At 35.0% G+C, this 11,278-nt stretch overlaps 4 protein-coding genes across 6 annotated transcripts in view; all 4 read left to right on the plus strand.

Annotated features, from left to right (window-relative positions):
- Positions 1-763: 763 nt before the first annotated feature.
- Positions 764-2,126, plus strand: LOC128881718 (peroxiredoxin-5, mitochondrial). The gene is made up of 4 exons (XM_054132993.1): positions 764-1,111; positions 1,212-1,346; positions 1,480-1,611; positions 1,676-2,126. The coding sequence occupies exons 1-4, from the start codon at positions 1,010-1,012 to the stop codon at positions 1,865-1,867; spliced, it is 561 nt and encodes a 186-aa protein (XP_053988968.1). The 5' UTR covers positions 764-1,009; the 3' UTR covers positions 1,868-2,126.
- A 147-nt stretch (positions 2,127-2,273) lies between these two features.
- Positions 2,274-4,919, plus strand: LOC128881717 (BTB/POZ domain-containing protein 17). Its single transcript, XM_054132992.1, has 4 exons — positions 2,274-2,741; positions 2,884-3,150; positions 3,229-3,369; positions 3,426-4,919. Exons 2-4 carry the CDS (start codon positions 3,028-3,030, stop codon positions 4,683-4,685), a joined length of 1,524 nt encoding a protein of 507 aa, XP_053988967.1. The 5' UTR covers positions 2,274-2,741; positions 2,884-3,027; the 3' UTR covers positions 4,686-4,919.
- A 130-nt stretch (positions 4,920-5,049) lies between these two features.
- On the plus strand, positions 5,050-8,370 carry LOC128881716 (nucleolar complex protein 2 homolog). 3 transcript variants are annotated; one of them, XM_054132989.1, is made up of 11 exons: positions 5,050-5,181; positions 5,312-5,687; positions 5,756-5,871; positions 5,997-6,106; positions 6,188-6,345; positions 6,426-6,650; positions 6,724-6,912; positions 6,972-7,091; positions 7,176-7,307; positions 7,389-7,604; positions 7,687-8,370. In XM_054132989.1, exons 2-11 carry the CDS (start codon positions 5,319-5,321, stop codon positions 8,194-8,196), a joined length of 2,145 nt encoding a protein of 714 aa, XP_053988964.1. In that variant the 5' UTR covers positions 5,050-5,181; positions 5,312-5,318; the 3' UTR covers positions 8,197-8,370. The 3 variants fall into 3 exon arrangements, with proteins under 3 accessions (XP_053988964.1, XP_053988965.1, XP_053988966.1); XM_054132990.1 differs by having other exon boundaries at positions 5,067-5,144; positions 5,235-5,687; XM_054132991.1 differs by having other exon boundaries at positions 5,126-5,144.
- A 643-nt stretch (positions 8,371-9,013) lies between these two features.
- The window catches only part of LOC128881719 (uncharacterized), a 6,811-nt gene continuing 4,546 nt past the window's right edge, over positions 9,014-11,278 (plus strand). Inside the window, exons 1-5 of the mRNA XM_054132994.1 lie at positions 9,014-9,458; positions 10,241-10,493; positions 10,605-10,689; positions 10,745-10,924; positions 11,009-11,049. Of these exons, the coding sequence (XP_053988969.1) occupies positions 9,436-9,458; positions 10,241-10,493; positions 10,605-10,689; positions 10,745-10,924; positions 11,009-11,049 (582 nt within the window). The 5' untranslated portion in view covers positions 9,014-9,435. The remainder of the gene's footprint in view (positions 9,459-10,240; positions 10,494-10,604; positions 10,690-10,744; positions 10,925-11,008; positions 11,050-11,278) is intronic.

The raw sequence follows: 11,278 nt of genomic DNA on the forward strand, positions 1-11,278 counted from the left end.
AAGGAATTTTCTTGACGCGTTTACAGTAACGTCCGTCAGGGCCCGCTAGCACCCTGGACATTTAAAAATGAAACGTAGCTACAGCCCCCTGAGGAGGAACACGTTACACAATAGCAAGTGGTGTAATTATCCAGCGGTCAATATACTCGATAAATTCTTTAATTACAACATTAAATTCTATAATACAACTCTAGATGCGACGGATTTCTGTATGGAACACTTTTATTACGCGTTCCTTTCAGTTTCAGCCATTTCTAAAAAAAGAGAATAAAAAAGAGTGGATCTACCCACCACAGTGGGTAACTAGACCAGTCGGTAACTAGACGGTTTCGATATTCGTCGCGTAGCGGCGCTTGGTAACAGACCAGCGATCCTAACGTCGGTAAAGTATCTAATGCGACCGTAAAACCGACACCCAAAGGGCACACACACTTTTTCCACAGAAAATTGAATTACAAAGGAAAATTAGAAACACTTCTCACGCGATAATATTTTGAAATAATTTTACCGACAAAACACATTTTTCGTAACTAACAAAATTCCCATACTTACAGCATACAGAATGCCGGTAACACTGTACCGACCGACAGTAATCCAAGTTTGGTAACTTACCGACAGACGAAATATAATCCGACGATGGTAACGTTCAACGTGCTTCTTCGATCGGTAACCTGCGTTGCAACTGAACTGAACTAAACTATTCCGAACCATCTGTCATTTCTCGTGTCACGTTAGTAACACATAAATAAATAAAACATACATGTCAAGGCGAGCGAACTTACTACGTTAATAAAATGAACGAAAAAATAGAATTTACATAGATATATAAGAAAAGAAGAGTATATTTATGTAATGATTTGAAAGATTGCGCAATCACGGCGAGTTGGTCGAAGCCGCATGCCAAGCCGATATCGCTTTAACCACGTAATTACGTATATTACACTCTATTCCATTGAAAACAGTAGACTGTTTGGTTCGTTGTGTTACTAGTTCTAGATATAGGATATAGATGAACCAACTCGTCAATCGTGCGATTCTTGTCGGCGAACGATCGTCGCTTAGTTGTTTTGTACGAAACTTTCGAGTATCTTCGCAAAACATGGTTATCGCGGTAAGTCGTACGTACATACGTAACTACGTACCATCGTTTTAGATCTAACGAATTGCTAAATACACCTAATAATTTCGTTCGTTTATATTTAATAATTTAGGTGGGTGACAAGCTACCCGGAATCGACCTCTTCGAGGATTCCCCTGCGAATAAAGTAAACCTTGCAAAAATTGCAGCAGGTAAAAAGATCGTAGTGTTCGCAGTACCGGGTGCCTTTACACCAGGATGTTCAAAGGTATCGTTTAGAAAATAATACTTTTCTATCTCATGAAAATTATATCGAATGTTAAATAGTCATTTTTCTATGCGTACAAGTGGAATTTTAGAAAAGTCTAAGCACGATATGTGTAAATGTTGTATTGTTTTAGACGCATCTACCCGGTTTCATACAAAAAGCTACAGATTTAAGATCTAAAGGAATCGCAGAAATCTTTTGCATCGCTGTAAACGATCCGTTCGTTATGGCAGCTTGGGGTAAAGAACACGGAGCGGATGGCAAGGTACTGTTACTAATAATATACAAATATATATAAATAATGGCATATCATATATTTCATTCGATAGGTACGCATGCTAGCAGATCCTACAGCTCAATTTACAGATGCATTACAACTTTCTGTGGATTTGCCCGTATTGGGTGGAAAAAGAAGTAAGCGCTACTCTATGGTACTCGAAGATGGAGTAGTAAAAGAATTAAACATCGAACCAGACAATACAGGACTCTCCTGTTCTTTAGCTGAAAATATTAAACTCTAAAATTCTTGTCGTTATCGAATGTCGCGTAGTAATTTTGCTATTACTATTTAAAAAATTATAGGCACTTGACTAATTTATTCGTTTCGTTATACGGTTGTTACACGTTTATATAGTAAAACAAGTGTTCTTATCTGTTGTTCCAAGTGTTCTATTTAGTGCAAATTTCATACGATGTACGTTTAGTTCTTACTTTTAATACATTTTACATTAAATTTATGTTTCATACTTGGCAAAATAAAGAGTACTTCTCTAAAAAGTATTTACACATTCTTATATTTTTGTACGTGTCTTGTGTTTACAAGTAAATGAAAATATGGTAACTCGAAATTAGCATCAACGCATATTGATGTTATTATTATTGTAAAAGTCTATAGTATATAAGACATAATGAACAATTTGTTATATAAATATCTTATTCGTTTCTATTTCTATTTAAGCTATATAAATTAGGGAATGTCTTACTTTCTCCGGGTTCTTTTCTTTCAAATAATGTAAAGCAATTCAAAAAACCCGCTACTGTACAAACGTATACAAACGTGCGTGCGTATGGGCTCCACAATTTAGTAGGTGAAAGTATTCCAGGCGGCGCTACAAACTTCGTATAGGAGCTTCGCCTTCGCCCCCCTGTGCAGTACTGCTTGAGATTTGAGATGACTTGAGATTGTTCCAGTCCTCGCGAACACTTACGAATTACGACTGCTTGCGACCCTTGGCGGTTTCGTTTTGTAAAAAGTTGAAATTGTCCAGGCAAGAATAAAAAGTAAACATAACTGAGAACTCCTGCGTGGTTCGATAAAACAATTTACATTTTCGCAAAGACAAGTTTTCAAAAACTACTTCTTCCTTTGTAGTTGGACGTGCTTCAGCGTAATCGGTAATATCTTAGTATTTTCCAGTAAAATAATATTGCTAATAATTCTATTTCTATATGAAAATTTAATATTCAATGGCTTATCTATGTGTCGCTTAAACATAATAATTACTTTCTGTAACTGTATTTGTTATTCTTCTTACAGTTATTTTGCTTCGAGAAGTACTGTAATAAAATATACAACATTTGATGGCAAATATAACGGAAGAGATGCATCTTGTGCAAATATTATATAAAACAGCATGAGAAAATAAATAACGATTAAAGTATGCAAAGCTAACATGACCAAATGTTACAAAGTACTTTTAGGTGGATGACAGGTTCTTTGGGAATGGATACAAATAAAAAAACGGAGGAATTAAGTAATATTCCAAGTAATGTGAAGGAATTTGAAAATTCTGATTCGATAGAGGTTCTTATCAATTTTATAAGTTTCAGTTTCTTTGGGAGGAACTAATATGTTAACTAATCTATCATTTTCTTTGTATAGGTTGATAATTCGCATACTGTTCTATTGAAAATAGCAACACTGTATGCAGAACGTCTTATGAATGATATTTGTCTGGTTGTCGACGGTATAGAATATCCAGCTCATCGCCTTATACTTTGTGCCTCTAGCGATGTTTTTCAAGTAAGTCGATTTGTTTTCAAATCTATACACCGTCGTCATTGTTCTTTTTAACACAGGTGATGCTAATGAGCCCTCAATGGAGCGAATCTCAAGAAAGCAGAGTAACTCTCCAAGAAACACCGCAATGCGCACCTATATTTAGCGAATTTTTGCGGTACTTTTACACTGGCCAAATAAGAATTAATTATGGAGTTGTTTTACCGATATTATCTTTAGCGGACAAGTATAATGTAAAAGATTTAATATCGCTGTGCCTTGACTATATGCAAAATCATATCGCGATAGCTGCCATACACGGCACTCTTGTATCGTGGTTACAGTATACTTCAAATTGTGGCCATCACAATATTACTCAGGCATGCCAGAATTTCATTAAATGGAATTTGGAATTGGTGGCTAAGACGGCAGATTTTGGAAACTTTGATATAGATATTTTAGTATCGTTACTACATCAAAGTAATTTAGTGATAAAAGACGAGATGACGTTATACAAGTGCCTAGAATCTTGGTTGGATCACCAGGCAAATCGTTTGAAACCACAATTGTCGTATGACGAATTAGAAGCTACATTGAAACAGTTAGTGATAGCCGTGATGTCTCCGGTTAGATTTCCAATGATGTCTCCTCGACAATTAGCAGATCTTTTATTATCTTCTTTAACAAAAAAGTATAAGGAATTTTTTGTAGAACGTATGTCGATCGGTATGTCGTTTCATTCGGGTCAGTTGGATAGAGTTAGAGAGGTGAGTTTAAACGAAGAAGACGGTGCATTACTGTTTGAACCAAGATTGTACACCGTAGATACTTGTAGTTCGTTACTTACGATAGAAAATTTTCATAGTTTACCATTTTATCATACTAGAACCCTTGTATTTTCGAGTCATTCGTGCTTGGCAGAATATGCCGGCGATCGCGCGTGCGAATGGGTTGTAGATATATATCCGAAGGGAGTCTGGTTTAAGAAATTTTTCTTAATAGTTTGGCAAGGAACCGTAGAGATGCCCGAACATGTTAAACGATCGGTTAGATTATCGCTTACATGTAAGGAGCCTCCGGTGAATGGCGATACTGATATGCGTGTAAAAATAGGTGTTCTAATTTATGGATTACAAGATGGTGTTGAACATATTGCAAGAGTAACAGAAATCATTCACAGATTTAGTAAAGCCGAACGAGTCCTTAATTTGGATGACCTTTTACCATTCGAAGAACTGAATCCTCAACAAAGTTCTGTACCAGAAAGTACATCTCCTTTTTTAGTAGGCCCAAACAAAGATATGCTTAAATTACACATTGTTATATCCCCAGCCAATTAGGATATAGTAATTAGTTGTTCGGTTTTATTCTACGATCTTTCATTGCACATTCTCGATACATTCGATTTGTATAAAAACTACAAATTATACCTCATTATGTACATTTCTTAAAAGTTCAACTTTTCAAATCGTTCTCTATCTCTACTTCATTCAAATCTCACCAACATTAAACTAAGACAAAATTTTGTATATGAAAAATATGAGATAATAAAGATAATCAGATGATACGATGTACATCGATGATATCAATCAATTTTCTTTAAAAAACGATATTAGCAAATACGTTATTTTATTTATGTAATCGATCTTTCGAATAAAATCTTTCAAGTCTAGGGAAAATACCCTAGAGAGCGTTCGCGTCAGTTTACGATACAAACTTCTAACCTCATTTCGCACATGCACATGGCATGGAAATGTGAAGGAAAAGAAATTACACGTGCAGTCTGTTGAACAAACTTTGTAAGCGTTAAACATTAAAAAAAATAAATATAGAAATGTAAGTGCAGATAGTGAGATTATCACTTCTTCGTTTCTTTTTGCTTTAAATAGTTTTTCAAGAAAGCAATAAGAAATTTTGACTATTGCGCTATAGGTTATGTTCATTATTTGAAAAATTATAATTGCAGTTAAATAATGAAAATAAAAAGTACACAAAGTGTGTTGAAGACGTCAAAGAAACCAGCTATGAAGAAGAAGAAAAAACGTTCAAGTAAAATAGCTACAGGTGATCTTTTAAATAAACATTCCGGAAATGAAATGAATAATGAAGATAGCGCAAGAAGTAGCGAAGATGAAATGGATCCAATGGAACACAAGAAATCCTTAATGAAATTAAAGAAAACTGATCCTGAATTTTATTCGTATTTAAAAGAAAATGATAAAAACCTTTTGGAATTCAATCTGTCCGACGACGATAACGATGATATCAATAGCGACGACGACAATGATAAATCTTCGTTAAATGATCTGGATATAAGACATATACCTAACACTCATTTAGAGGTATAAAAATAACGAATATAAGTTGAGAGAAAATACCTATTTTTCTAATGATTTTTCAATTGTTTTAGGTTGCTAGCGATGAGAGCGATTACGAAGTAGAGGAAGATAGCGCTGTAACGAAAGATAAACGAAAAGTTACGTTACAATTACTTAAATCATGGCAAGAAGAAATTCAGAAGGACAAGTAATATTTTATTTTACTTTATATATTGCTACAATTAAACATTAACCAGAATGAAAGAGTTGTAATGCAATATTGTATTACACAAAATTTATTTCTCTGCTATATCAGTTTATAATTTTCCATAGGACATTGAAGACTATTAAATGTGCAGTGGAAGCTTTCCATGCTGCATTACAAACAGTATCAGAATCTTCAGACACAGAATCTCTACGGTATAAAGTAGAAGGTGGTGTAGGTATGTGTTTACATCTTTCTTGAGTCATTTTTGTCAATGTTAAATATTAGGTAATTACTAAATAATTAAAACATTTTTTAGTGTTTAATGGAGTTGTACAATTATGTATATTTTATTTACCCGATGCTTTCAAACGTTTCTTAAAATTGGGCTCAGAGACCCAGATTCAACCACATAAATCTAAAAGATTTGGCAAAATAAAGGGTATTTTGAAGTCATATCTAGCCGACTTAATCAAAGTATGTTCTTATATTAAAATTTGTATGTGTAGAGCGGTATGAATCCAAGTACTTTATTATATATATATATTTGTTTTCAGATCTTACAAAATGTAACGTCGTCTAATATACTTACAGTGCTTTTAAAGCATCTACATCAAATGTTACCTTATACGCAATCATTTTCATCGTTAACTAAACCATTGTTAAAGATTTTGTTAAATACGTGGTCAAGCGGAGAAGAAACTGTTCGCGTTGTTTGTTTTTTAAATATATTACGTATAGCAACCACTAATCGAGAATCAGTTTTAGAAATGTTATTCAAGGTAAAATTGAAATTTCAATGCTCGTATTAAAGATTATAGTTATTCCGATATTAATATGAAATCAATGTTTTAGGCCATGTATGTAAAATACGTTGAAAATTCAAAATTCGTATCTTTTACGACGCTACCTGCGATAAACTTTATGAGACATTCGCTGACGGAGATATATTTGCTCGATAGCAATCTAGCCTATAATCATGCCTTTTTATACATTAGGCAATTAGCTATCCATTTAAGGAATGCTATGACTTTAAAAAAGAAGGTAATGCGTAGATAACAGATAAATATCGTACAGTTTAATATATTAAAGAATTTTTGTAGGAGAATTTTCAAGCAGTATACAACTGGCAATACATGAATTCGTTGCGTTTTTGGACGGAATTAATTACGCTATCAAAAAGCGATTCTACATTGCAGTCACTTTTGTACCCTCTTGTACAAGTATGCGAGAACATTTTACATATTATACCTCGTTAAAATAACTAAGCGTTTAATTAAAACCAATATTTTCTTTTTTATTTTCAGATTATTATAGGAACAATAAAAGTAATACCAACTCCACAATATTATCCTTTGAGATTTCACTGTTTACAAATGTTGATAGATATTTCTAAAGAAACTGGCATATTTATACCTGTATTACCATTTTTATTAGAGGTATATATTTAAAAGTTATTTAAAATAATTCTAAAATATTCAATCTGTGAACGTGATACATTATTATTTCTATTTTTGTAGATATTGAATTCTTACGATTTTAATAAGAAACACAAGACAGTCTCGATGAAACCAGTACCTTTCATTTGTATACTGAGATTGTCAAAGTCGCAGCTACAGGAGAACGGTTTCAAAGATAATGTTATTGATTCCATCTACCAACTTATCTTGGCAAACGCTGCAAAGGATAGTCATACGGTATATTTTCCAGATTTATATATACCATGCATAATACAGGTAAGAAGATGTTTGATTTAAGGCCATTTTTTTATCGAGTGTTAAATTGTACAATTTGAATATAATTAATTTTTATTTCTAGTTAAAAGCATTTATAAAGAAATGCCACGTTGCGAATTACTGTAGAAAAATGAAACAATTGTTGGACAAGATCGAAGAAAACCGAAAATATATCGAAACGGAACGCAGTAAAAGCGCGATTGCCTTGACAAATCTGTCAGAGATTAAATCTTGGGAGAATAAAATCCATGCGCAAGGGACGTCGTTATCGAAATTCTATGAATCTTGGAAAAAAATCTATCAATCTCAAAAACTGAAGTTACTTACAAATAACGAAGATATTGCCGAATATAATTTACCAACTGTACGAAAATTGAAGAAAGGGAACTCGATCGAAGAAAGCGGAGATCTAAGCGACGACGACAGCGATTCCGATCTGCCGATCGAGAAGTCCGATCTAGGAAAACGTGAACGACAAACCAAAACAAAGAAGCAGAAGAAAAAGTTAAAAAGCAGCATCGACAGCAATGATAATTCATCTAGAGAAACGACAGACATTGTACAAGATATAAAAAGCGACGATTGGGATTAAATATAATTTCATTCGGTTGAAAAGAATGTCAATGTTAATGGACAAAAATAATATACACAATTTGTAATTAAATAACGTTACATAGTTTTAGGTATATTCAGTGATAATTACAAGAACGTATTTGTACATATCGAAGTGTTGTCAATCTAAAGTAAAGCAACATTTGATACTTCATTAAGGACAGTTACACAATTTTCCTTCGTAAAGTATAATTTAAATCTACATTTACGTATTTTAATCGCAAAGCGATCACCGCGATTGCCTTCCACTTGGCATGATACGAAATCCACTTTTCTTCTTACTTTCTCCGAGTAGTTATTTTTACAACAATGAAACTTGAAACATCTTTCAGAATAATTGCAGCAAGTTGCGAGAGAATCGAACGGGTATGATAAATTCTGTGGCGTAAGGCAGGAGCCACCGATTACCGAGGTGTCGCTTTCCGATGGTCTATTTTTACCGAAGACGACTCAAGGCAGTCGGGAAGTTGGTATAGCAACGGTTGGGCGCTATTATAAAGCACCGTGTGCCGATCATACAGTAATTCGACTCGTCTAAGTGAACGTTTTAAATAGGAGACAACGTTTTTTATGCAAAATAAATAACGGTGTTGAAAGAGACATTCAAGTGGCGAGGACAGTCCTCGTACAAGTGACGAGCTTTTCTTTCTAGCGATCGAACGTTCGGACGACTCCCCTGGAAGAGGATTCAGTTATGTATGTAGAGGAAACGCGAAAAAGTTGAATTCTTTCCTTTTTCTTTTAAATGTCAGCTCGTCGCAGATGTCAGCTCGGGGTGCAAAATGTTATTTGAAAATTGCGTCTGACCACCGTAAAAATAGATATCAGATTTCGTTTTTCGATACTCGGTTTCTCTGATCTCTCGGTCATGAATAAGCCCACCAAGCCGGTCATACTGGCGACTGGTAGAGTGGTAGCCACTTGGTTGCCACGCTGCCAGAGTTACCGTGGATCTGGATGTGTGTGGCTAGCCGTTGACGATCGTGCGTGCCAGGAAACATATTGTAAGATGCGATTTTGATTCTCATGGCGAGGGAGCCTTCGTCGTGAGATTCATCGGCTTCCCGTACGGAGCACTTCGTTCGGAGTATAGTACGCTCTCGCGGGTTACGTAAATTCGTACGAAAAAAAAAAAAGAAAAAGAGAGAGAGAGAGAGAGAGGATAAACGCAATAAAGTAGAAAAGGGAGGAACGAGCGAACCGTGCGTTAAACATCGAAATGAGGAGGGCATCATTCGATAAGTAAATTTTTCTAATATAACGAAAACCCGCGTTCTCGACGATCCATCGATCGATTGCGTTTTACACATTGTAACAAAAATTGAGCTAAACTCTGCTTGACTCTGTATTTTAGCGACTGAATCGAACCTATGTATCGTTAAATTTGATTTAGCCTTTATTTTTAGAGTCCGAACAAATTTCGAAGTCTATCATAAGATTCTAACAGCGTCGAAAATGTTGCCTTGGTAATTAGTACCAAAGAAAAAGTGTTTTGAGATATTCAAACTTGTACGAAGCGATTTATTTAAAGCAGCGTAATGATCTCGTCGCGCCTTGAAAATGTTTATAGGAAATTTTACTTAAAAATTACGAAGCGAACGATTCGACAAATCCGTGAGTTTTTCGTAAAGAAATGCTTTTGCTGTGACTCTATCGATCAGAAATAATCTATGCGTTCGTGTTCTTTTTTAGAATTCCCGAATTGTATTCTCGATAGCATTACTCGTTAAATACTCGTGTACCGCATTGGTTTCGTTTTCGGTAGTACAACCCGTATGTAACCGTTCGAACGGTTACTGCGTATTACGTTACAACAGATAAATTTAGCATTTCTTTTACACGGAACCTCATTGTACCGCTGCCAATACCGCAACGCGGAATTAATTGGCAGTTTGGAGAAGAACCAATTTCCATCGATGCAAATATAAATGATCGTTCGCTTCGCAATTATATCTCAACAAATTATCGTTAATCTGACTGTTCAAAGAAAGATGCGCAGACTAAACAATATTCCATTCCAACAGACACGCCAACGCGAAGCGAAACGTTTTAAGCAAGACGTACAATTCGTATGGATTCGCATCCGAAAGTTCGAACGAAGCCGATTGCAAGTACAGCGTGAACTATAACGATATAAAAGAGAATTATCTGCAACGAAGCATCTCCGCGGATAATGTTGTAATACGTTCGCGCGGTTTCAAACCCTCCGATAGACACGACCCCGTCAAGAGGAATTTCCTCGAGAGTTTAACTTCGAAAATACTGCACTTCGACATGGTGAGTGTATAGTTACTCGAGAAGACATTCTAAACAAACATTTTAATCGATACATTACATACATACATACATATGTTAATATGTATATTAATATATTTTGGTTTTTTACAGGAGAGCAACGAAAGTGCTCCGGTCAACCTGCAGAAACTGCTGACCCCCGCCTCGGACACGGAGGGGATTCTACAATCGAAAAATAGTAAGTCGGTTAATCGGTTCGAGAATATAAATTCAATACGAGTAATCGTTTGCAGGAAAGATGTTTGCGTCCTCGTATTTTTATGCGCCGACACATCCGACGGTCGAGGACCAGGTCGAGCTCGCGCGACGAATTTCCCATTCGTTGAGCGACGTAAAAAATATGAAAAGCAAAGGTCAATCTATGTACGTGAACAGGAAGAAGCGATCCGTGAAATGGATTCACGACGGTAACGGTACGCGCCTACGAAACACCCCATGCAATTTGTTATAATTTACTGAAATTATAAATACTAATTACACCTGTCGATGTACATTAGGTATAGAAGATTCAGAAGAGCCGTCCACCCCTGTTCACAGTGTAAGTGGCGTTAATTTCAATTTACATTTCAATCCTTGGCAGTAATTGCAAAGATTAACAAGTATTAATATGTATATTAATATTAATGTATATGCAAAGATTATTAATGTATAAATATTAATGTATATTGCAAAGATTAACAAGTATTAATATGTATATTAATATATATTTCCAATAGGACAAATTTCAATTTACATTTCAATCCTTGGCAGTAATTGCAAAGATTAAC

Source organism: Hylaeus volcanicus, chromosome 9 (assembly GCF_026283585.1).
Source record: "Hylaeus volcanicus isolate JK05 chromosome 9, UHH_iyHylVolc1.0_haploid, whole genome shotgun sequence".
NCBI classification, from domain to species: Eukaryota; Metazoa; Arthropoda; class Insecta; order Hymenoptera; family Colletidae; genus Hylaeus; species Hylaeus volcanicus.